This window comes from Empidonax traillii, unplaced genomic scaffold, assembly GCF_003031625.1.
Source record: "Empidonax traillii isolate 1590-97213 ecotype Southwest subspecies unplaced genomic scaffold, ASM303162v1 scaffold985:size400688, whole genome shotgun sequence".
NCBI classification, from domain to species: domain Eukaryota; kingdom Metazoa; phylum Chordata; class Aves; order Passeriformes; family Tyrannidae; genus Empidonax; species Empidonax traillii.
The window spans coordinates 137380-163881 of NW_020956178.1; the positions used below are offsets into that span (position 1 = coordinate 137380).

The 26502-nt window shown below is 36.3% G+C and overlaps 1 protein-coding gene across 2 annotated transcripts in view; it reads left to right on the forward strand.

The window, feature by feature from the left end:
* Positions 1-26502, forward strand: part of CDKL5 (cyclin dependent kinase like 5) — a 129150-nt gene that overhangs the window by 93412 nt on the left and 9236 nt on the right. Inside the window, exons 10-16 of one of the 2 annotated variants that reach the window (XM_027903597.1) lie at positions 1382-1462; positions 5708-5868; positions 8094-9120; positions 12418-12523; positions 14408-14531; positions 21881-21977; positions 25619-25741. In XM_027903597.1, coding sequence (XP_027759398.1) covers positions 1382-1462; positions 5708-5868; positions 8094-9120; positions 12418-12523; positions 14408-14531; positions 21881-21977; positions 25619-25741 — 1719 coding nt within the window. The remainder of the gene's footprint in view (positions 1-1381; positions 1463-5707; positions 5869-8093; positions 9121-12417; positions 12524-14407; positions 14532-21880; positions 21978-25618; positions 25742-26502) is intronic. The other variant, XM_027903598.1, reaches the window with a different exon arrangement.

Sequence of the window (26502 nt, forward strand, 5' to 3'; positions counted from 1 at the left end):
TGGAAACTAGCCCATGATGAGGAATTTTTTATCCATATGCTTAGAGCTAGTGAATTTCTACATTCCTGTAACTGTGAGTACTAGCATATTGTAACACAAGATTAAAAAAAGTCAAATGCAAACACTCCAGCACCACATGCACATGTATACAGATGCACATTTGTGAACTTTCTGTCCTTTCTTCCTGCCCATATCCTCCATATATACATATATATCCGTATACACTCACAAAAAACATGGTTTTCCTTTCTCTTGAGGTTTAGAGAGTATTTAGTGATATCTCTTCAATTCTTTTGAGGAGGCAAACACCCATGGTATGTTGAAGGCCCAAGGAAATAAAATAATATGGGATCAGAAAGTACCAGTAGGCTCATGCCTCTGTGGAAAATGTGAGTGACAATGTAGGGCTGTAAATATTATTCCATAAAAAAGTTATATGAAGAATCTGAACAATTCCAGTGAATATTGACTATTGCCTTGAACGACTTCAACGCATTTTCATGTTTCCCTGATCATTCTAGATATAAAATCTCTGTGATTGTCATTCTACATGAAGACAAGAACATTTTGCCATTTGGTTCATGTAAAAACTGGAAGAAACATGGAAGCCTTAGTTTACCTAAGTTACTATGTGAGATCAACATAGCAGACTTGGACTTAAAAAGATTCCCAATTATTAGTAAACCTCTTAAAAATAAAGTGAAGTAAAAAGGAAAATACAGAGACTATTTAGGAACAAACACATTCAAACTGATGTTCTTTCAGTTTCCTTTGAAGTTCATGTAAGGTAATTTATGAAAAGTAATGCTAGTACAAATAATGGGTGACCCCAGTAGTGTGCACTTCTCATGGTCTTCCCAGATCTTACTGCAGCATGACCACAGCAGTAATCCTGAACCTTAAACCTTTGAGGTTTCAGCATTTTTCACTAAAAACATTTTGGAATTGTTTGTTAATCTTTGGTATTTAACTAGTACTGTATTTGCACTCTCAAATTCTTTCAAAGCTATTTTTAATCTTCTTTTTTTTTCTTTTAAATATAGGTTACTTATGTTAGTTCTGAATCTATTTTAAACCTCCTACCTCTTGTCAATCATAATGCCACAAAAAATCTAAGTTGATTACTTCTCACTTGAGGAGGTTTCTTGGCTGCCCTAATAATCAAGAATACTTTCTTTGGCTGACTAGATGCTTACCCTACATCAACAGTTACTTGTTTCATTACAGCATTTTATGATGTTTCATAAACCCCTAACTTTTTCAGTGCTTGTTTCCCATTAATTATATGCCTTGATTTACTGTGTAGTTTCTATTTTTGAAACTTCTTTTTTGTTTATATCTTGTTTATATTATCAGTATATTTACCCTGTATTTTTTACAGTTTCCAGCAGTCAATCATCCACAGTCTTTAGAGAGAAGATACTTGGGAATTTTAAGTGGTGTATTGCTTGACCTAATGAAGGTAGGAAAATGTCTTTTATTTTGTCTGTAATATGTAGGAAAAGATGTTAAGTGGCTTTTGACCTTTGTTTTCTAATATAATATATCTTAAAAGTACCCATGAACTTTCTTTTGTGATATTTTGGTATCACCATTGTTTGTAGTTTCTAGTAAGATCTGGTATTTTCCAGGAATCAGGAAAATATCCCTTGCAAATGCTGGGAGGGTCTGTTCAAATGTGACTGATTTGATAAACCATACATAATCCAGACAAAAGCATCTCCATCCTTTGCAGCACTGCGTGTTCATACCAACATACATTCAGATGCACCGGCTGCCATGGTAATAATGGAGTAGAAACTCTCAACCCACTGTTTATTTAGATAAATCCACAGAGTATTAGGCCAATCTGAGTTGTTCATTCGTTGTTGGGTAAGCATGAGGATGTGAACAGTTGTCAAAGTTGACACAAACCCAGTTTGGGGTTTTTACCCAAACCCTTAATCTGCTTCCTGTCACTCACCTCTATACAGTGTGTAATGTTAGGTTACTCTTCAGCCCTGATTTGGAAGAAGTTAGCATGGCCCAACTAGGATATGGTCCTAAGATATTATCTTATATGGAATCAGGAGAAGCTAGTTCCCCCAAAAATGACCAAACATCGTAAAGCGCTGTGCTATGCATTTTTGCTGTATTACTGGTATGAAACATGTATTGTTGTCTTTACTACTGTACTATAAAAACATTACCATGGTAAGCTGCTGTACAACCCTCACATTATTTCTTCCCAGTAAACTGAAAAAAAAAAAAAAAAAAGGTCATAGTGTCAAAAATTTGGTTTAGAATCACAACACCACTTAAGAGGTAAAGGCAATATGGGACAAATAGGAAGTGTGGATATGGCTAATCAACTCTAAATTAATTTTATGGTCCCAAGACCAACTGCACCAGTTGTCTTGGAAAACAGAGATCAGCTTTGAGATATACTAGGGTGTTTACTTGCTTTTAGCAGTATTGTTATACTGCTGTATAGCCAGCAGAAATCACCAAATTTACTCTTTTCATCCACACAACCAGTTCAAATCACTTGTATTAAATCTCCCTGCCTTATGAAGAGAGTCAGCATAGCTTTTGTCTTGGTTTCATGGAGTCTGCAAAATTAGATACCTTGGTGCATATAGTTGCTCATTTTAGTGTTATACTTTCTCCTCTATTTTCTAATTCACAGAAACTTTTTTTTCTGGCTTCATAGTTAGCTGCAGGTCAAACTCTGGTAGCATATATTGCAAAATGCCAATTTCAAGATTAATTATTTCAATTTTACCCTCATTTTATCAATGTCATTTAGGTTCTTTTGACTTGATTTGAAAGCCACAAAGTTGTGAAATGAAGCACTTGAATTTTAGGAAAATGCAGGTTTCCAAATAATTTCATTCTTTTCAGCTTTTCTGTCCGTGTTTCTCCCTGCGAGGTGAGAAAGGTCAGGAATTCTGCAGAAGAGATATTTTGTGTTTGACCTACATTACTTAATTCAGGAGTTGGAACCTTGTTAAACAATGAGCAAACTACAAGAAGAGAACAAAGGAGACTTGTGGTTAAGCTGCATGCTATAAATGCTGTAGAGACTTCGTTGTATGCCTGTCTCTTCTGCAGAAAATGGGCACTCTGACACGTGTCCACACTTGAGTTCCTCATTATCTGCCTTCCAGGGACCTCAGGTATGATTACTAGATTACTGAATAACCCACACTTCAACTTATGCCAGCTAAAGGAGTCAGTTATTAATATATCTATTTAGAGAGCCTTTCTGGACTAGATTAATGAAGAGGCATCTCTTTGACCTCATTGCTTTGTTGCTCTGGTCCTCTGCTCTCCTTCACAAATCATGCTGGTTTGCAAGCATGCATTAGGGAGTTGGGAACTGATTTTGCATGTGATGACTTGGTAAAAAAAGATGCTTCCGTCTTTTTCATGTCATCTGTCATTCACTTGTCTCTCCCATTCAACACCAGACATGAATTTTCCCTGAGCTTCTGTTTTCTACTGGAATACTTGTAGAACTCCTTCTTTTTACCCTTGATGTTCTGCACTTGCCTTAACTCCAGCTGGACTTTGGCTTTCCGAGGTGGCCTAACTTTTGTTCTAACACACTGCTTTTAAAGCCTCCTTTGTATCCTGTCCTTGACTCTATTCTCCTGTTCTGCATTTTAGTTCATTCAGAAACATCCTGTTCAGCCAGACTGAACCTATAAAAAATTTTGTGGTCATCTGCAATAGGGTGCTTTTCCTGCACACTCAATAAATTTTTTGTAAAAATCAAGTTACTCTCCTGTACACCTTTCCACTGATGTCAGTTTTTCAGGAGATTCTGCCCAGTAATTCCTTATAGAAACTGCAGTTTGCTCCCCTGAAGTCCTGGGTCCTATCTCTGATGTTTAGCTTCCTACCTTTCATTTCAGTCCTAACTGTAATTAGAGTGTCTTCTCTGATCAGATTTGTCACCAGTACTTTACTGTTGGTGAGCAGTAGCTCAAGTAGACTGAAGTCCTGTCCTCGGCTAATTTGCCCCTCAAGCAGCTGCACTAGGATATTGCCACCAACATGGTCTAGAAACCTCCTGAAACATGGATGCAGTCTGGATGTCTGGATAGTTGAATAGTTGGATAGTTGATCAGGAGACTTTTCACTGAATCAATTAGATTGGAAAAGACTTCTGAGATCTTCGAGTCCAACCCGTGAACTTTTGCTTGGTTTTGTACAGAGTTGTCCTCTCCATCTTCTTCATGCTCTTCAATACATGGTTGGTAGCAAACTCCCACCATAACATCACAGTATGGAGTGTTAGTCTTCTCCCTCACCACCCCCTTCCTTCTGAAAACAGTTGTGACCATCAGTGACTGTGCCTCAGCCGTGAGCCTTGTCCCACTATTTCTCTTCAATTCCGAGCAGGTTCACAGCCTTGGGATTCCCTTTGAACCCCAGTTCTTCTTGCTTCTTGTCCAGGCTGTGTAAGTTAGTGCATAGGCCCTGAAAGGAAACCTCTGGACATCCTCTTTTCTGAGGAGGAATGTAGAATTCACATGTGGCCTTCTTGTGTTTTGAGCCACTGTAGTGATGAGCACCAGAAAAAAAGGGGAAAGAAGTATTTAACCATTCAGTACACAGTTTGTGAACTTGGGAAAGGAAGATAATGCTTACTGTGTGACCAAACTGCATAGAAATGTAGTTTGTCACTTGCTTTTTTTTCTGAGCGTTTTCCATTTTGAAGTGCAGGGATCCTGTGAAGGGAAAACCAGTTTGCGATCGAGTGCCTGAATACTGCATTAATACTACAGAAATACATTGTGTGTGTATGCACATGCATATATACACATAGAGTTCTTCTCTGTTAAACATCTATAACTCTTTAAAAATAGCTATTCTTTTTACTTAATAGCCAGTCAAACTTTTAACTTTGCTGACAAGTCATGCATGTTTGAATATTCCAAGGTAAGTTTTGTATTGCTCTGTTCCTGCAAGAAACCTTTTCAACTCTACCATGATACCCAAGCTACTGTTTTCAATTTTGTGATTAAATATTTTCTACATGTCAAAAAGTGTCTTGTTTAGAATCACAACAGATATAATAGAATTGTAAAGCAAATGTAATTGTGAGCGCATTGTAAACAGTTAAGAGAACTCTGTAAAAATATGGGTGGACTTGAAATGAACCTCAGAAGCTGAAACCAGAACTCTTACATCTGTATATTTTTTAAAATACTAACTTTAAAATACTGTTTATTTTTGTATAAAAATGTTCTCATGTGCTTATTCTGTTTGTTTGTAAAGCCTGTTTCCCTGTAGTATTTTTTTACTGGTAAATTTAATATTTTTAATTCAAAACAACGTTGTAAGGTATATCCTGAAAAATCTTTTTAAAATACGTATATTTTAAATGTGTATAGATATATACATAAAACATATTTTTAAAATTTTAATTATCTTTTTATTTTAAGCTTATTTTTACTATCATCAACTGTATGTATATATATATATAGCATATATATCTCATAATTAGCAAGGCTGAGACCTTTCATCTCTTAAGTAGAATATAGGATTTGTAATTGTTTATTTTGTTTCATATGTAGTTTAATGCACCATGAAATTTTTGTAGCAGTTCTATCTAATCCCAGAAACTCATCCCAATAATGTTCTATATTTTATTACATTTTTTGCTGATGCAAATACAGATACTAACATTTTAAACTTTGGGATTTGTTTTTCAAAGAACTTACTGAAGTTAGATCCAGCAGATAGATATTTGACAGAACAATGTTTGAACCATCCTTCATTTCAAACCCAAAGACTCTTGGATCGCTGTGGAAGTTCCCCTTCGCGGTCAGCTAAGAGAAAACCTTACCATGCAGACAGCAACACATTATCTAACAGGTAAGTGTAGTCTTGGCACTGTTCTCACTGACTTGTGCTCTGCCAGTGAGTGAGTTGTTGTCATGCTTACCTGCAACATCATCTACAAGAAAAGTAGTTGTCTGACAGTTTGGACACATTGAGACACACATACTGTTCCATGTGCCTCACTGAATAGAGGAAGGAGGCACAGTTTTGCTGACAGCCACTTAAGCTGAAATTTTTTGCTAACTTCCTGTGTTGAAGCCATTTCTGCATATGACAAAGAAGTTTGCTTACCCACCTTAAAAAAATGTTAGCCTTTTTCTTGAACAACAATAGGAATTTTGTGGTTTGGAAGATGCCCGAGATTCCAAAGGAATGCTCTTTTCTTTGGAAACCTACCATTGCTGTATATGCACAAATCTGTCTAAGATTTTGATATTTAAAAGTTCAAAATTCACACATATTTTTATCAGCTAAATGTCCTGAAAGTTGTGTGCATTGATCATGCTCCAAATGGGAGATGAACAGAATTTTGTCTGCAGTTGCAGTTACTGATCAGGTCTAGTCTATTTGAACTCAAAACTGGACGTGTTTGTTCAGTTGCTGCCTTGTTGGACCCACAGAGCTTCAGAGAAGCCACTCTATTTTAATATCCCAATGAACCAGGTTTACTGGTGGATAAAATTCTTCAGCACAAAAAACCTCATGGTATTCCTCTGACGAAAGCTTTCCCAAAGGTTGCCCTCTGAAGTATGCAGAATGTTAGTGGCTTTTAATCCTGGCCATATTTTTCTTCTAAGTCTTTCTGTGAAATTCAAAAAATTGCTCCTCATTTTAGATTTTGGGGTGATGACATTTATCATTTACTTTTTCAGAGATATACTTCAAAAAGTTTTAGCTGCCCTGGCAGATATTTAGGATAGAAGTTTTACCATTTGACATGTGGCATCAGAAAGAAAAACCTAGATCTGTGGGAAACTTGTTGTCTAAAAGGCTTGCCTAGCTGCATGATTTAAAAATACTAGGTTCCTTATATCTCTAAAGTTTTAGAAAATACACCTTCAAAGTTTTAGAAAATACACTTCCTGATAATTGAAAAGTATTTTAAACTGGCATTAAAATTGCTAACGCTTTAGAAACTGTAATAGAATGCATAATTAGATCACTGAAAGTGGTTGACACAAAAATCCTAGGTATAAAAATGGCTAGCCTTATCCAATTATAATTATCAAAAGGATCAGCAAAGGTACAGTGAGTTCTCACTTCAACCCTCAGTAATATATCTGAATTACCTTGTCATAGATTTGCTACAGAAATAAGTTAATTGCTCAGGTCCATCAAGGCAAACAAGTCCATCTGCAGGACTGCTCAGTCATGGCTAGTTTGCAGTGCCAGCATAAGTCCAGAAGAATACCAAAAAACCAGAGATAATAAATCCTGCTCAAATTAATTCAGGCTGAGCATTTGCAGAATCAACTCATATCTCAGTCCAGCAATCCCAAAACCAAAAGAGCTGGAAAACAGAGGTTAAGGACATCACAAAGTAGCTCTGCACCAAGTCAGTTTGGTTCCAGAGCATTTCAGGTGCAGCTTTGGAGTTGAGTTAGTGTTAGTGTTAGCCAAGAACTGGGATAGTGCCAAATTCCACAAAAATTGGGGTTCCTTAGGTAGGTTTTGGGTTTGGTGCTACAGAGCTTGCTCTGCTGCAGTGAGCTCAGGCTCACTCCATCTCTATGTCTTTACCAGCAGAATAACCTCTCCCCTCCAGATCAGGAATACATTAGGTAGCCTGGAGCCTGGATTGTATCAGGAGTTTTTGATAGTGATGACATACATTATTGTTCTACCTTCCTTTCATATACCAGGTGTACTTAAGATTCTTTTTAGATGGATATACAGCTAATTTTAATAAGGTAGTGCTTACCCTAGTGATGTGCACATTTGGTATTTACATACACGCATAAATGTGTAAATATATGTTGGAATTTCTGTGATTAGATCTGATGTCTTCCTTTTTTTCGTCAGCAAAATCCATTAACCAAAACTGAGTTTGTCCATCAGAATATAACCAGAAACAACAATATACTAACACTTGCAGATTTTAGTGGAGCTTCTGATACCTCAGTTGTCAGTATTTGATCTTACTGCAGTTAAATTTGGTGGGTTTAAATGGCAACTGAAATGAGTGTACTTTTTTGAAGTTATTAATACATGAATATGTAATCTGGTATATTAATGCTTCTTTATGCATTTTAATATAGAAATCAAGCCAGCAAAAGTTCTGCTTTGCAGTCACACCACAGATCAAACAGCAAGGATATGCAGACACTAGGGGCTGGCGGGCCAAGAGAAGAGGGTCTTCCAGCAAATGAAAGCTTTTTAAATGGAAACCTTCCTGGACCTGCACATAGTCCAATGCATGCAAAAAAACCAAGCAACACACCTGGATCTGGCAACAAGGATATAGCCAATAATAACATGCCACACCTTCTCAGCCCAAAGGACACAAAGGGAAAAACAGAATTTGATTTTAATGTGGACACCAAAAGTTCTGACAGTTCGGGTACAAAGTACCTCAAGTCCAACACCAGATCTCAGCAGAACCGGCACTCATTTATGGAAACCTCTCAAAGCAAAACGGGGACGCTGCAGCCCGGCGACAAGCACAGCCGCCACAGCTACATCGATACCATCCCACAGTCTTCTAAGAGTCCTTCCTACCGGACAAAGTCAAAGAGCCATGGAGTTCTGACAGACTCGAAATCCGTGGGCAACCTTTCTGAGGCCAGGGCCCAAGCTGCAGAACCAAACACCAGTAGGTATTTTCCATCCAGCTGTATGGACTTGAACTCTCCTACCAGTCCGACTGCTCCCCGACACGGTGATAACAGAACTTTGCTCAGTCCGTCTGGAAGGAATAACCGCAGTGAGGGCACCCTGGACACCCGAAGACCATCAACAAGGCACTCCAAAACAATGGAGGAGTTAAAACTGCCAGATCACATGGATGGAAGCCATTCCCACTCTCTATCTGCTCCTCACGAATCTTTTTCCTATGGTCTAGGTTATACCAGTCCTTTTTCTTCACAGCAGCGCCCTCATAGACACTCTATGTATGTGAGCCGGGACAGAGTGAGGTCAAAGGGCTCAGAGGGTGGCTTAAGCGTAGGGCAAGGGATGGCAGCCAGAGCAAACAGCCTGCAACTGTTATCTCCACAGGTGCAGCATAAGTCACTCACAAGATCTGTTGGCTCATCAAGAGAAGACTGTACGGAAGATACTAATAGGGTTAGTCCAAAATATTGCTTCTTTTAGAAAAGCTTATCTTTCTCTTTTTACTTCATGTGTCGAGAATGTCCTATTTTCAGTCTTCTGTTTGTTTGTTTGTTTGTTTGCAGTTATTTATTTATTTGTCTTGTTGTAAGGCAAGGAATGTTGGAGTTTTTTCAGAAGAATATTTCAAGGTTCTTTTAAAAAATGGACTATGAATACCATCATCGTAAAGTACCAAAATTTGAGAACAGAAAAAAATTGCCTCTGAAGTTAAAATTTCATTAGTACTTCTTAGACTTTGCTTACATTGTCTGATGTAATTTTTATCGAATCATTTTGCTTAATTAACTTTCTCATTTGTGTTTTTATTTAGCTTTTCTTGTCCATATTTCTGTTATGAATGCTAATGTTTATTTTTTAAATGAGTGCTTCATTCACTTATGCAGGACATTACTGATGAAATGCCATAATTTACTGAAGTAATACCAAAGCTCACAATATTTCTTTAGATTAGTATGATAAATAGCTGGGCTAGTCTAGAGATTTTTCTGTTGTAGAGGCCATTGATGATTGACTCCTTACAGTGGTTACTGCCACTAAATACCTGATTGTGTTTTTCTGTGAGTGTTAATGAGGGACTAGATGAAGGGCTAGTTCTGGTGTTGATTTACGTTCCCTACACAACACTTCTGAATTATCTGATGTGTTATGGATCAGCTGTAAAAAGATGACTGCATTTGTCCTCAAATCTTTAAACTCCTATAGTAACAAAATGGTTCAGAGACAAGTACAAAAAAGAGTGGTTGTTTCTCTGTGATAAAGTGAGGACAATGGAGAGAACATTTAGTTCAGATTATGTAAGGTCCAAAAGTTATGGTTTACTCTAAGGAACTGAAATACTCTGTCTACTTAGTTCATCTAACAAATGTCTATGTATACCTTGCTTAATAGTGGTCTACAAGTATCATAGAAAAGAGTTTTCAGGTAGTGGTTGCCTCTTCAGTCCAGTAGAGAAAAAAATACCTAATATATTTTGTCATAGTACCACATCTCCTCCATTCAGGATTATGTGTATTTACACATCAGAAAATATCAAAGTAGGAGAAATGCAATGGATTAATAATTTAAAAAAAAAAAAAAAAAGGCTACCTAAAAGGAATTACAGCAGCTCTATTTCAAAACAATTTTTTTCTTTATGTCTTTCTCATTTCAGTCAAGTTAAATGTTACTTATTCAAGATATTACTGTCAAAGGGCAATAATATCAACATTTCAGCTTTTGATAGTAAAAGCTCATGCTACCTTGTATTCCTCAGTGCATTAGAATCTTTTTCTGCATTGTGCAGCAGTTAGTAATTTGAAGTAATTTTGATTTTACTTCTTGTTATTTAGAGGCTGATTTTTTTTGAATGAATGATCAGATCATTCTTTGTCTTTTGAAAATTTGCTGACAAATTTTTATTTTATTTAGAAAAATTTATGTGTATCTTAATGCTTAAGGTTTTGTTGATTTTCATTTGCTTTGGAAAGCCAATTCATTTGTGAAGAACTTGCCTTTATCTCTTATGGTCAATATTTTTTAAACTTAAGCCTTTAGTTAATGTTTTTAAATCTGTATTTCAACCATTAGAAATGTGAAAGGAAAATGACTCTTCTGAAATGGATGCCAACTCTGTAAATTCACAAAGCTGTTTTTTGTTTGTTTATACTACTTTCAGTAACAAATCAGAATTGACAATCTTCTTATGCCTCTTAAAGGCATTTTCACAAAGAAAGAAGTTATTTCACAAAGAAGTTATTCTTTACCTCCTTCATATCTTCACTTTTCCCCACTCCTCTTCTGTATTCTGCATTAGAAATCAGAAAATTTCATGCCTCTCAGGATTAGTGATTAAAAAAAATCATTAATAACACAAGTGTTCTCAAAGGTTGCTTATTGTTTTCCTTTTTCTCACTTCCATGTTTCTAGTTTGTCACTGATTTTCTCTTTAGCTCTACCAAGCCTTTTTAAAGAAAAACATTCTTTGTTTGTCAGGCTTTAAATCTTATTTTTAAAAAAGGAAACAACAAAAAACTTGCAGTCTCAGTTCAACACTTTTGCTTTAAGAGTTCTTTTTACTTTTAAATTAAATGTGCACAAAAAGGATTTAAGAAGAAAATCAAGTACAACTTGCTATTAGTGTCTCATATTTGAAATTTAACTGCTGACAAAGAAGAGGTGTCTAATACAAGTAGTAATTTAATCAAATGCTTCAGCCTCTGGTAAATTTTAGAATCCAACTGTGATTTAAATCATTGTTTTAGCTTCGGTTCTGGTCTTGGCACAGATTCAAGGTTTGTTATATCTGTGACAGTGAGACCAGATCATCATCAGCAAAAGGCAAAGCAGATTTTGCAAATCACTCATGCAGTGAATTGAAATCCCAGTTCTTCATTCTAGTTGGGGTTTTTTATGGTTTTGATTTTTAATCTTTGTCCTTCTTGGACATTCTAGATTTCGATTCATGTGGGGGTTTTAGTAGTTTCCTGTGGGACCTTGTAGATGGCGTTGAATTTTATCTGGTCGGTCCATACTGCAGGAAAAATTGCAGCACCTGATTCATTTAAGAGAGGGGTTAAGCCATATTTGGTGGCAAAATATGTGCATATGGGTGTTTCTAAGGATGCACTTAAGCTTTTGTTTAGAGTACTCCCAGGAAGTACTGTATTCAGAAAAATAGAATTAATTAAAAGTAATTATATTCTTTTTGCTCTCCTGTCTGACTAAACTATTCACCTATGGAGTTCTTAGTTCAGAGACTTCCTGGTATTTTGCATACAGTAGATTTTGTGACTGTTGGTACCTCTAGGTACTGCTGTTTCATGGCTGATAAGGGATGATAGTGCTTTGGTATTGCAGTTATCACAAACTATGTGCGTTTCCTGTTTGCTTTTTAAATTTGCCAGTAACAGAGTGACATCAGAAATTAATTTAATAAGGCCTCCCTTGAAAGATTCTTCCAGAGGCATTACAGCTGCATTGCATTCACAGTGAAAATCTGAGGTTTTGAATCAGGCTCAAGGTTTTAAAATTGCAACTTAGAGGCAAAATTCTGTTAATGCCATTTTTGTAATTTTGGAAAAAAGCAAGCAAGCAGGAAAACCAACTAATTATTGATTACATAGTCTGTGATTTGATACTGGCAGTTATTAATAACATGAAACAAAAATTTTGTGGTCAACTATGGAGTTCTGTTGCTTATGTATGGTGGTTAAAAACTGCAAATCAGTTTATAGTCTTTAATTTTAAATAGTTTGTTGTTCTTTTATTTAGGGTGGAGCATATCATGATCCACACACAGAAGATGGAGCATCTACTAAGGAAAATAGAATTCTGTATAATGACCCTGTTCCGAGAAGAGTTGGCAGCTTTTACAGAGGTAATTTTATCGTGGATCTTTCAAATTTAATCAAGAATTTTAGGATCGAATATGAATCAGGTAGTAGAAAGGGATACAGAGGATTAACATGAACAACTACAAGCAAAAGCACATTTACATAATTCCTGTTCAGAATAAATAACAAAAGGGGGTTGTGTATGAACATATATATATTTACATACATACATGTGTGCATGTGTCTGTATACACACTCACAGAAACAGATACTGTTCTATTGTGGCACACAAAAGATGGCAATTTCTGAGCAGCTGCCTCATGGCTAAACCTGGGTAATTGTTTTGAAAAATATGATAAGAAGCTAATTACTGTCCTGCAAGTGTTAGGAGACTTGTGGGACTCCCTGAACCTAAAGAAGCCCTAATCAGCTGAAATTCAATTATGACTCACCTAATAACCTTAAGTAGAGTCACAAATCTCCTTCTGATTCTCCTCAGGTTGACCAGTTGGCTGATTACCTGATTTAGACATGTTAAAATCTGTGACAATCCTTGCCAAGGGTCCCATTGCAATATTAAAACCTGTGAGCGATATTAAAGCTGATACTGTTTTGAGTGATGCTTTTGAGTGTAAGATTTTGTCACCCATGTATCGGAGAATCTTTAGGAATCCTCAGTCCTGAATTGTTTTTATTAATCCTTATAATGCTCCTAAAATTGGACATGGATTATCCTTCTTTTTTATACATAGTGAAACAAAAAGTTCCAAAGAAGTGATGCCCAGAAAAAGGGGCAGGTGTTGGATTAACCCCTCCTGCTTCAGAAGAATGGCTTTCTATAAGTCATGTGCTAAGGAAACTCTCGGTCTGGGGTTTATTCAGTTCCTTTTTATAAACTAGAGGCTTTTTCTGGTGGTCAAGTGGCTAAACCACAGCGTTGTCAACGCTGAGATCTGGGTTCGATTCCCGGTTAGGACACTCCCTGGGCAGATGGAGCTCGTTAGCCCTGTAAGGCAATCCATCTACGTCCTGAGGACCTCACTGCCACCGTCCAAGAGTGCTTGGCCCCGGCAGATGCACCTCAGGATTAAAGGGTGGGCTCAGTTCCGCGCACACTGTGTCTCACCTAAAAAATCCAATGCGCAGGCTGGAAGGTGTAAAGACCTTCCCCGGTTCTTCGTTCGCGAAGAGACTGGCCATTCATTCATAAACTAGAGGCTTTTTCCTCTTTTTATATATATATATATATATATATATATATATATATTTTAGACAAACTTAATTATTGCTTTGGGAAAATGGTACTATATTTAAAAATAGTTTGATGATATTACATGCAAAACCATTGATAATAATTTATACAAGTAACTGTGAAAAAAGTAAATTCATATTTATGTAATTCTTAAGTAGTGATTAAATACAAAGGTTATTAGTATGTACTTTTGTACTACAGCTTGAACAAAAACTTACAGATTCAGTTTTGATAGATAGTGTAATGTGATGCTGCATTAATGCTGCAACTAGTGTCTGATCAATTTTTAATCCAGTGCAGGCGTTTCTGGTGGTACTCATAATTCTAATAAACGTATGTGCTGGGTATGTACAGTGTATTTTGAAAACCACAGTATGTCTGTTTGAAAAATACATATCTGATAACAATATCTGATTTTGATACTTTAATTTTTAGTCCACTATCTCTTATTCTTAGTTACCTTAAAATCCAAAGTAATTTTTTTCAGGATGGTCTCATTTTACAACTATTATTACCTTGAAACTATCACAGAATGACAGCTTTTTTTCAATTGTACCTAAAGTGCTACTGTGTCCTCATGTTCTTGTTTCTGTAAGAGGGAGAGAGGAATCAGAGAGCTGAGAGCTGGGGTTTTTGGCAGAGCTCAGTGTACATTGTTTGCTGTTTCTCCGTTCAGTCCCATCTCCGCGTCCAGAGAGTACGTACATAGAAAACAACGTGTCAAACAGAGCCTCTGTGTTACCAGCAGACAGCAGCACAGTGGCAAACCACTCAAAGAGACAAACGACCTTTGATACCTGGTGAGTTGTTATTTACACAGATGTGTGGAGAATGGAAGGGGGAAAAAGGGGTTTTTAACAGAATGAAAAAAAAACAAACCCGCTTTTCTTTAAGATTGGCAGTTGTCTGTGTGCTGAGTTGCTTCCTCCAGCTGTACTGGCATAGCATGGCATTTTTTCTGTCCCCTTTTGAGCAGCAAGAAATACTTCATTACACCATAACATGAGCGCATTAAAGTTAATATACTTTTGTCTTTCCCATTTTTTTCCACACTATTAATCTTCAGTTATAGATAGTTTAAAGTGCTTGTGTGCATATGGTATGAATAGAAATCTGTGGGTTCCAGAAGCATGAATTGTCATACAAATGGAAAAAAATATCAAAGTGCATGTTTCCATATATACGATAGGACTGTATTAATGAATATTTTCACCCTACAATGGGGACCACTGCCCTTTTTGTTTACGCACCACAGAAGGAAATGAATACATTCTATGGGGAAAATGGGCTAAGCAACATCTTAATGGTGTATATTGATTTTAAAGGATTAAAAGCATCACATGGCTCCATTATATAACATAAAACACTTAACTATAATTATGCTAATAAAATGACTGCATATGCATAGCTTTGCAGGACTTAAAGGGAAATACCTTAATTTTGTTTCTCTGAGAGCTGTTTGGCTCTAAAATACTCTTAGTCTTCTACTTCGTTTATTTGCAATAAAGCACAACTGAATAAAAAAAAGCAAATGGAGCTTCAAAGGATTGGTGGGAGGAATGGACTGTGTACATTTACATGGTTCGACTATGCTTCATCCCACTCTCTGAAACACTTCTCTCTGAAAGTGCGATAAAGTCATGCTATCAAAGAATTGTTTCAGTGATTTGTTGACTTAACGTGTTTTCACACAAACAACCTGTGGATTACGTGTTTAAAAAAAAGAAAGGGGGTGGGGGGTTGGGGGATGGTGGCTGGTTGGTATTTCAGCTTGTGTTGAGGTTATATACCTGTGTCAGTAATAGATGTTTACTCCAGAACCTTTGTCACCTGCTCTGATTCACTAGAGTCTGCTTCCTGTCCTTCAGTAGCTCCACCTACATCCATTTTGTGGAAGTTAGCTGAGGAAACCGATCATTTATGTAAAAAGGTGGTACTTATATTGTGACTTATGTGGCTAAAGAAGGTATTTATTCCTGCTGTTGAACCCTTTTACATATTTTGTTGTCCTTCGTATCTGAATCTTTCTATCTTGCATATAACATAAGACAACTGGAATCTTGTTTTGCTTTATATATCATTCAGCAATATATTGCCTTGACTGCAAAGAAACATGTAATGTTATTTTAACTCTGAACTGAAATAATAGCATATGTTATTAGAGCTGGTTGGGAATTTCTTTTATGAAGGGTGTTTTGTTTTTTTCATTTACGGTGAAAAATTATCAAACCCAAAACTTTTCAAAGGAACATCCACTTACTTTTATTGTGAAGATTCTTCAACTCCAGGATGGAATTGCCAGTCAAACCCAGAGATACTCTCAAAATAACAAATATTCTGGAGTCAGCATTTTGGTTTTTTTGAACGTGGGGAACTTGAGTGCAGGGCCTTTGTTCTTCTTTATTTAAACTAGAGGCTTGAACCAAGATCTTAGATCTAACAAGTGAATGCCCTGAACCAGAAGTTAGAGGTTATTCTGGAGCACATTGTTTGGTTCCCTCAATATATTCTCTTGAAGCTGTTTCACTTTGTTAAAATAGTGAAAGGACTAGAGAGGTACTGAATATGGCCTAGTGAATAAGGCTTTTCATTAACCTTGAGACAGTTAGATTTAAGTCCTTGATCCAATTAATGTACTCAGATATTTTCACAAACTGGAACAGCTCCTTTGAGAAAAGAACCCATAGAAGGATAAACATTTCTTTGTATGAAATGGGAGGAATAGCAGTACCTGCAACACCAAGTTACTGCTATTTTGGCATATGCTTCTCTTTCTCTTTGCTTTTCCTACTCCCTATTTTCCCAAGATGTTTCCTGCCCAGCTCTACATGTTAACTCTGTTCAAGTTGTCCTGGCAATGGTCTAATCTTGTTGCAAAATTGTTCTGTGCCATAAATGCAGCTTAATCAGATTCCTGAGTGGTGTAGAGTCTTTGTTCCTCTACTTAATTTTCTGTATAGAAGTTGTGTAAATGCTAATGAAAATGTTTAAAGCTCTAATGGAATGTGATTCTGCTTACATCAGTTTTTATGATGAAGTAAATATTTGATGTTTGACTGACATACAAAACTGGTACATGACAATTCATGTCGAATTATGAGTGACATGTATTCCACCTGGACTTGCCACTACTGTAAAATATTGCTTCTCTCATAGTATTGCTCTATGTTGCCTTTCTTCTGTCAAAGATTCTGTGAATGTTTGCTAGACTGAATTGTCACAGATGTTCCCTTGTCTTTGTGTGCATTTCTTCGCTCTGTCCCCACTGTCCTGCCTTTTAAAATAAAGATGTTATAAACTCGACTTTTGTCATCAGATTTTACTCTTAAATTACTAGATCATTTCTGAACTTTAGACAACTTGAATTGAAAAAAGGCAAATTTTTCATCCTTCTAGAAAATATTTTCTTTGCCAGAGTTTAATTTCCTGTAAAGGACCTTGAACTTGCTCAATTTTTTCTTTTTGATACAAGAGTACATGTTGTATTCTCTTTCACTTGTACGAGCTTTGTCCTGAGCTGAGGAAACTCAGCAGGTACAGGCAAGACACTTAATTGTGTTCTGCCAGCATGCCAGAACATTGCCCTGAATTGTATTTACCATTGTCATAGTTCCAAATATCTCTTTAGAATAAATTCCAGCTTGGAGTACTCTATCTCACATCATATTGGAAGTGTTTGCATTGATTGCTTACAAGATATTTGGGGGCTTCTGGAAAGTTTTTTTGTTTAGATCTTTCACGTCCGTACAAATGTAGTCATTCTACGACAAGCAGCTTGTCATACCTACCTGCAAAATAATAAAAATAGGAAATATATATATAATATTACTATTTTTATATCTATGTAATATATATAAACACACACAAACTCTCTTGTCATTCAAGAAAAGAGAAAAAAAAAGAAAGAACATCTTGCTCTTAGGAGAGTCAAAGGCTTAAAACTCTACCCACTTTTAAGTTTCAAAACTCCAAAACAACATAGTATTTTGTAAACAGGACATGACTGACTGTTAAATCACTGTCTCAGTATCAGTGTAACAATGTAGTCACACTTACTCTTCCTGAAACTATAAGATTACCATTATCTGAGCAAGTTAGTTTAAATAGTGTTCAGCTGTGGCTGCAGTATGACTGTTGCTGCATTGTAAATACTTTCCAGTTCTTTTATGGAATTTGTAAAAATATCAGGAAATTGCAAATTCTGAATGGTATTCTGTATATGAGATAGTAGATCTGGGGTTTATTCCAGTTAGTAAATCCTCCTTTTCCACACGAAAAATAAAAAATTATAGCTCCAAACAAAGTTCAGATTTGATCTTTGATTTTTAAGCTTTCAGTGCAAGACTTTTAGATCAAGAAGTTTTACTGTGGACTTCAGCTTTTGGAATTGACATTCTTACCTTAAACTATGTATTTGGATTACTTCATTAGTTTCTGACATTATCTTCCCCTCGCTAAATGGTAACTCTGTAACTGCCCCTTAAAGGTCTTACTTAAAGCAAAACTAAAAGCCAACGTGGAGAATTAGTGTTTGTTCATTTATCTTCCAAAGAAAAATTCAGGTATTTCAGTAACTCCTCCATCAGACAAAAACCTTACTCATGTAATTATGATTGGTTCAGTAAAGGGGGCACTACGCTGGCAGTTAGAGCGTTTCCAAGCCAGGCTGCCTGAGATCAGAGTTGCTGAAAAATAGCTAAAATAAGCATGATGAATTGCCTCCCAAAAAGAGCTGTCTGCAACACACCTCTCTCAATGGCAGCATGAATGCAACATGCTTCCTATTTATTCTCAAGCATCAGCTTGCTTGCCACGTGCATGTTCGCTGCTACACCTCATTGTACCTGCATGAAGCTGGATACCTTTCCTGCCAGGGGCAATAAATAGGAGTGATAATCACAGAATTTTGGTTTATACCCAGGCTTTTTCCATGTGTCTCAGACCAGAATAACCAATGTGTTGTACATTATGTGTCCTAAGCATGCAAAAGGTACACAAAGATAAAATAACAAAGCACAGGACATTTTGCCTTTGGTTTCTTCTTGTGAATTAGCTCTCTGAGTGGGGTCTCTCTTATCTAGGGCTACTCTCTACTTGCGAGTAGAACAGCACAGATTCTGGTGTAACTGTTTGCTTTCAAGAGCTGAAGCTTTATGCAAAATGCCAAGATACTTGCAGTATGTTGTAAGAGTTTACTGTTGACTGACTCAACCATACCATACAGATTTTTTTCTGATAATCCTATTTTTTCCCTATATTGTCCACTATCTAAAAATCATCTTTGGGGATGTCTAAAATATACCAGTGTTTCATCATCGATCAAAATGTTCTGCTCTATTTTTACTCAGTACAGAATCCTGGTGTTGAAGCTTCCTGCTATAATGCTATATATGTTCACTCTCTTCACATAATGAGCATGTGTTTTGAAGCAGTTGCTTTTCAAGGTCAATGCTTTTTCTGACAACTGTACTGCAATATGAGTCATAGAAGTTAATGACATAAACCAGTCAGTATAAAGCCACTGACTTTTGGGTAAGCAGCAATTGAAAAGGAGCAGAGTTCTCAGCCCCTTATTTTCCTACTCTGGTCACTCTAGCCATAAAGAGGAAATGATGGTGCAGAATTTCATTTCTCTCCTTTCTGCTCAACTGCTGTTGAGAGCAGTTTTCTCATCCAGGTTCATTGGGCCAGAGAAAAGAATCACACTTGAGTGAATCTCTATCTACAAGTATGGCAAAAAATGTTCCAAGCTGCACTCTGAAGATTAACTTCACCTTTTAAGATAGCATCTCCATTTTGGAATAGACTTTGGAACAGAAAAGCCATAGCAAGACATTGAAAAATTTTAAAGGACAGTGTAGAGTAACCTCCTGACTCTGGTTCCTCTGCGGACAACACCGTCATTGGGTTGGTAATTTGCACTGGGGCAACGGTTTGGGATATCTTTGTAGATGTGGATGCACAGTAACTCCTTTAGGGAAAGGCTCAGAAGGTTCTTAGCCCCATTTATGTGACATTCTGAGTACAAGAAGGATGCTTGGAGTGCATGCTTTCCTCCAACTTTTCTAACGAATCAAGTAAAAATCATTGAGTAAATAATTCAGTAGATATTTTGTCTGTGTTAAGTCGGTCTCATGAGTTCAGTGAATCTGTAAAGCTGTCAGTAGTCTTTATTCTCAGTGCTCCTAAGTGACTACTACAAGAGTGCCTTACATCTGTTACACAGTAGTACCAAATACAGGGACATGACAGCAACAGGAATCCCTGGCAATCCAGTATATTTAAAATATGTGTTACAATAATCATATTAAACTAGAGATTTTTTCCTGTAGTGTTGCAATGTCCACATTGAATCTATGTTGTCATGCACCTGCAAGTGTTTCTTGGATCCAGATGTAAGTTCCAAAAAAAATCTAAATGAGGAAAATTTCCACCATACTTCCTGCCTATGAATCTTTCCACTAAGATCATTCTCTTAATCAACAGTTGCACTTTATCCAGCATTTAAACACTGCATGCATTTATATTTAGAACCAGGTAACATTTTGAGATGGTTTTGTGTAAAAATTGAGGAGCTGGTCAAACCAGCTACCAGAGTGAAGAGAATTTTATTGATAAGGAGGATGGCTTCAGTGATTTCTACCCCAATTATGTGTTTCACATTTGCTTGGGGAAAAAAAAGTCATCTTGGCATGTAGTAGCAGCTGAATCACCAGCTGATAGCATAGCATTTAAAGCCAGAATTAGAAGCCAGCGACAACTATAGTAGAGAGTGTTGCTACATTACAGTTACTCCCAGAAAAGCTGCTCCTGTTCGTCATCCAGAGCCCTTAAAACTGTGGCTTTCCTTTAGGCTTTCCATCAAAACAATTATATAATTTTTTTTGTTTTGTTTTCATACAACTTAGGAGTCAATAAGGACTATTAAATTACCCAGCATGATTTGCTATACGTTAGTTGCTATTTAATGTCACCTGGTCTCTGGGATCCAGGCCCAGAGGCACACCTGACTAATATCTCCCAGTATGAGGTCCCAATTTGAAATGTCAAAGATGGGAAATCCACTTTACTAAAGAGTTTGTTCTGGCAGTTAATCATGCTTATTGTGAAAATCAGTGCCTTATTTCTAATATTACTTCTCTGGCTTCATAATCCACCTACTTGTTCTTGTTCTATCTTTGCCCTTTAGTCTGAAGATCTTTCTAGTATTCTGTAATTTCTTCTTAAATAAGTACTTGTGCATCAGGCAAGGAAACTAAATATTTGGGCTGGTTTGGCTGTGTTTCTAAACACACTAAGGAGATGGAAACCTCTGACTTTTTTAATGTAGGCCATTCTTTCTATCTCTGAAACTATTTCTGTGACACTTTCCTGTACCATTTTCAAGTTTCAAGCTATTTTAAAGGGCACTAGAATGGCATTCAGTTATGTCTCACCAATGTTCTTTGTAAACCATCTTTTTACCCTGTATCGGTACTTTACAGACATGGTTTACTGTGTATTCTGAAAGTAACATGTTGTTTATCAGCTGTAGTTACTTCAGACATGTAAAAGGCGGAAATTCAGTCTTCAGGCAAGTCACCTGTTCCATTTTTGGGTCACCTCCTATTGCCAGCACTGTCTCGCCTATGCTTAACAAAATAACTGAAGGTTTTAAGTTGAAATGGACAACAGTAGTTCCCCAGCTTCCCCAGTGATAAATCTGGGACCACATCAGCAAAGTGGTTCTGTCTGGCGAACTTTGCAACTCCTGGTTCTCCAGCAAGGAGTGGATAAACCGAATCTGTGCTTTTAAACCTCATCGCCATTTGTATGTTCTCACATTTTTCTAAAAGACTTCGTGTGTGATATTTTGGTTTGAGTATAAATTTCTTAGAAGAAGACATGCATGCTTTCCTTTTCCCTAAATAACTATTCATTGGTTGAAACTAATCATTTTACCCTAACACTGTGTACCTCCTATCCCATTTAATAAACCTATCTGGTATTTGTATAGTAACCCTGGAACCAATGAATGCTAAAACATTAAGAATCTTTTTACTTAATTCAGTAATTTCCGTTCTTTGGCATCAGATCTCAGTATTACACAGAATTTACAAAGTAAATGCCAAAATAAAATCTCTCTTACGATACCTTATTTCATATTTAGGAAAAGTCCTGAAAACCTTAACTCAGAACAGCTCAAGGAGAAAGAAAAGCAAGGTTTTTTCAGGGCAATAAAAAAGAAAAAGAAGAAATCTCAAACTGTAAGTATGCAGCATTTCTAATAAAAGAAGTTATATTTGAATTACAAATTGGTTTTGAATTACACCATTTTTATTTGCTAGATTAGTACAGTACTTGTATTTATGCTCATGTGTGTATCTATTTCTTCTATTGTTTTCTCTCGTCACTTTATGAAAGTCAGACTCTTCTCCTGTTCAGGCTTGATATTTCTGCCTTTTCAAATATTTCTTCACTAACTAGTCCTGTGCATCTTTGTTTTCATTCAGACCCTCTGAGAGCCAGTTTTGATGCAAGTTTTAAGCTGATATTGTGCCAAATTCTTTTGCAGGATCTGGTGATATCAATCTAAGAATAGTAAATGCATTGTTGGGTCTCCTCAGAGCTTGAATAATTTCAGGCACCCATATGGAGGAAATCAGACTGTTATAAATGAGAATTCTTTCCAGAATTTTTCATACAAGTGTCTTGGTAACAGCCTCCATCTTCTTGCCGCATCCCATGACTGGAATAAGGATGATGTATCTTAACCATTCTTAATGTTTTATGTTTGGTTGAGGGAATGGATTGTGGCTTTTGTTATTCAGTATTTGTTGTCTCACAGATTTTTACATTTTCAAATACTTTTTGGGAGGGAGAAAGGCCTTTCTTTTACCAGAGAAAAGTGATATATTGACCCTTCACAAAGTTTTATAGTCTCCTTAAGAACTGAAGTAGCCTAAACATAATCTCATTCTCAAATGACAGTTCTGGAAACAGTAAAACATTTCACATTTTATTTGCATAAAATTGTGATGTTTCTATAAGTGTAAATGCAGTTATAGTTTTGAAGATTCTCAGAATGGAGTAAACCATGGTCACTCCTGGCAAAGGGGAGTAAGGAGTGAGGTGGTGTGACTGAGTGTTGGTGGAGGGCTGATCTGATGAGAATTGGGGGAGAGGATCGGATACCAGGTTTTTTGGGGGTTTTAAAAGTTTCTTTGAACTGTGTGGAACATATGCATATCTGTATTAACTAGAGCTCAAAAAAGCATCTCACCTGCCTGCTGAGTGCGATTTAAAGCAATGGCATCCACCTCTCCTTCTGAACTTGTTCATCCTCATACCTGTACACAGTTCAAATATAATCATTTGTATCACACAACTGAACAAAATGTCTCAGTTATAGCTCTTGGATTATTTGATATCATCGGTTCCAGTGATGCATTGTAAAAAAAAAAAAAAAAAAAAAAAAAGGTGTTAAATTTGCACTGGTATAGTCTGCTCTGGTTTCAGCCATTCAGACATGGTGGCAGGGAACACTAATTGCTCAGCTGATAGATGATGTATCAACTACTTCCAGATTAAACTGTGTGAAGAAAATACAGACTGAATTGTGTTCATCTCAAAATCTGGCACTTTACAAAACACCTAAATTGAAAGTACCTTGATCTGTAGCTACCAAAGCCATCACTGATTGCAAGATAGGAGAGGTTTATACATAATCCTTACTCCTTTTTCTTCTCACTCTTAAAAAGAGGAGTAGAGGGGAACGGGGAGGGAGAGAGAGGTTTTGCATAAGGGAAAAGTATGTTTGCTACTTAGAGCTGGTATCTCACAGAAGACGAATAAATTAGTGAAATAAGGTAGTGATACAACTCTCACATCCTAAACTAGAAACTCACTGAGATCAACTTGATTTTTTGATCCAACCAGAGACTTCTTTTCTTTTCTACTTGGAGCTGATTAACAGGACAGTATCTAGGGACAGACTGTACCTCTGATGACATACAAGTGTCTGGTTCGGACACTGTTCTTTGTTATTCTTCATCTATTAGTTGAAGACGTCAACCTAACAAACATTGGGATGTTCTTTAGGATCTTCCAGCACAAACAAAAATTACTCCCTTCAGTTCAGCACCAAGTTTGACTTCAGTACTAAAAGCTGTTAACAGCTCTTTAATATTAGCTCTTCAACTACACGAATAATGTTTTCTATGATTTAATAATAATAAGTCGGCTTGTGACTACCCAGGGCTTTTTCCTGAGGGTTAAAATATAGTGTCCTAAAAGTATGAAATATCAGTTATTTACTCAAACACAGACTTTCTGTAGCAAATGGCAAACTAAACCTGAGGACTGTCACAGTGCTGGGAAGAACATCATAGCTACGATTTACTTCTGATATTCTTTGGCAAGTCTCATTTTGCTGGTGATCGTCATAGGAGTCGCAAAAAATATCTGAAATTGGATTCAAGGCATCTCTTCTTAATAACATCATTCTCAAAATATCTAATAGCCCAAAATTGATCCCAGTTTCTGACGCTTCCTGCTGCAGAGTTGTTCCCATGAATCATTCTCCCTAGAGTTCTCCAGGTGCAGTACCTCATGGGATAATAATTGTTACTGGCTGTTACGGGAATTCTTTGCGATGATGTTTATGCAGAGCTGTTCTTATCCATTCTCCTTTTCATCTTGTGTGAAGGCTTTTAGTAACGTAGTAAAAGTTTTTGAGGATTTCTAGAGTCACAATTTTTTCTATCCTGTGCCTTCAAACAATTTCATATCCGTGAGGGTTGTGCAGTGTCAGTAGGCACTATCTTCAGAGGAGCCTGAGTTTTGCAGATTTTGGCAGAAATTCCAAGCTATTGGTCTGAATAATTACTCTTTGGAAAAAATTGTTGCAGGTGAGCATTTCTCTTAGCAATGCTTTCATTCCTTTTTAATTTAATGACTTTGAAACAGGAAGATCTTCTGACCATAAAGTTCCTAAACCTAAGCTATGCTAATTTTTTACTTTCTTTCATTAACTTGGATGGAATTTAGAAGCTGAGAAAGCTGTTTGAAACCCCTTACTTTTGACAGTGCACCCATCATTCTGTTTAGTCATATAGTAATTCTATTGCATTATAACATTTTCTTATGACAGGAAGGATAATGCAAGACACAGCATATGTGTCCTGTTCTTGTTTGCACCTGAGCAGGGGAGAAATAGTCCCATTCATAATTTTAATACCTTATAGTTGTGTTTGCTGTTTGTGCATCCATTGATGTGCTCTTTGGTTGTGCTAGAGAAATTAAAATAAAACAGCCAGTGTCCTTGCAGTTACAGATGAAGTTGTTAATGAAATATTTATGATAGAACTGAAATAATTCTTCTTGGAGCCCTAAATCTTTCTGCAATTTAAAAATAGAATATTTTCATTTTTTTCTAGAGTAATTATCGGCTGCTCATTCTGAAACCAATTGCTATTATTGTTAGTGTATCTTTGATATTTTCTTTATATAAAAATAAGAAATGTCACACTGCTTTAGGTCATTATCATAGGTACAAATGATTGCCAAAGTTACAGGATTTTATCCAAAGCTCAATAAAGTCAAAAAGACCTACCAATTGTCTCCAAAAGGCTTTGAAACACACTTTGCATTCCTAATGAACATGGAAATAAGAAGAGGTGTACTGATCTTTTTTTACATGCTTTCTATGCATTGAGTTCCTTGAATTTGTTCCATAGGCTTTTCTGTTCAATCACTGTTGTATTTTCCCAAAGAAAATTATAGGCTTTATAACATGTATTGTTGGAATTAAAAAAAAAAAAAAAAAAAAAAAAAAGGATTAATATAGTAAGGGCATATCTCTTGAATTTAAATACTATGCATTTAGTTTTTGTATCTTATATTGCAGACAGACTCAACCAACGGGGAGAATCCAAGCATCAAGAAATCCCTCTTTCCTCTTTTTAATTCAAAGAATAATTTAAAGCATAGCTCTTCTTTGAAAAAGCTTCCTGTAGTCACTCTACCCATGGTATTAATTTTTAAGTACAGTAGCACTGTAAAATGCTCCAGTAAATTTGTTTTACTGACTACAGCAGCATGTGGTTTATTTTCATGGTGTCACTTCCTCTTCATGCCAGTTAAGTATCTTGGGCCAGTTCAATAAATTTAAGTAAAATTGGAAGTTCTGTTGAAATAGGCTGTGCCTAAAAAACTTTTTTATAGTATTTGATTTACTGAAAATGTAAGATACACAGTCTCATTCTGTTTCAATCATGGAAAAAATGAGGTTTGGTTTATAGCTGTCTCATAAATACATATTTTTATAAAAACTGCCATTTATATACAAATTTAATCAATCAGATATTAACAATGGATTATCTGAAAAAGAAATTTTAGCTCATGTGTCTTGTGTTTTTGTTTGTCTTGATTCTTCATGATAAAAGGCAGCTTGCATTAAAAATAGGTTAGGTTTTGACCGGGTTTTTTGCTTAGAATTCTTGAAATGAGATAAAAATCTGCATCTAAGTTTTAGATTATCCTTCTGCCATAAAATTTCACCTGGGGCTGTTTCCTAATTTTTGCTTTAGTTTGGGATATTTGTGGAGGAGAAGAAAGATGGGAAAAGAAAAAGCTCTTTGTTTTGTGATGGCAAAATCAGTCAAAACATCAGTTTAGAGAGATTTGGTCTGCTTCACTTGGGAACAAATTTATAGAACTGATCCATGGTCTTAACTGCAGTATGGAATGCTTTTTAAATGAAGATGAGGCTCAACAATATTTTTATTTTTT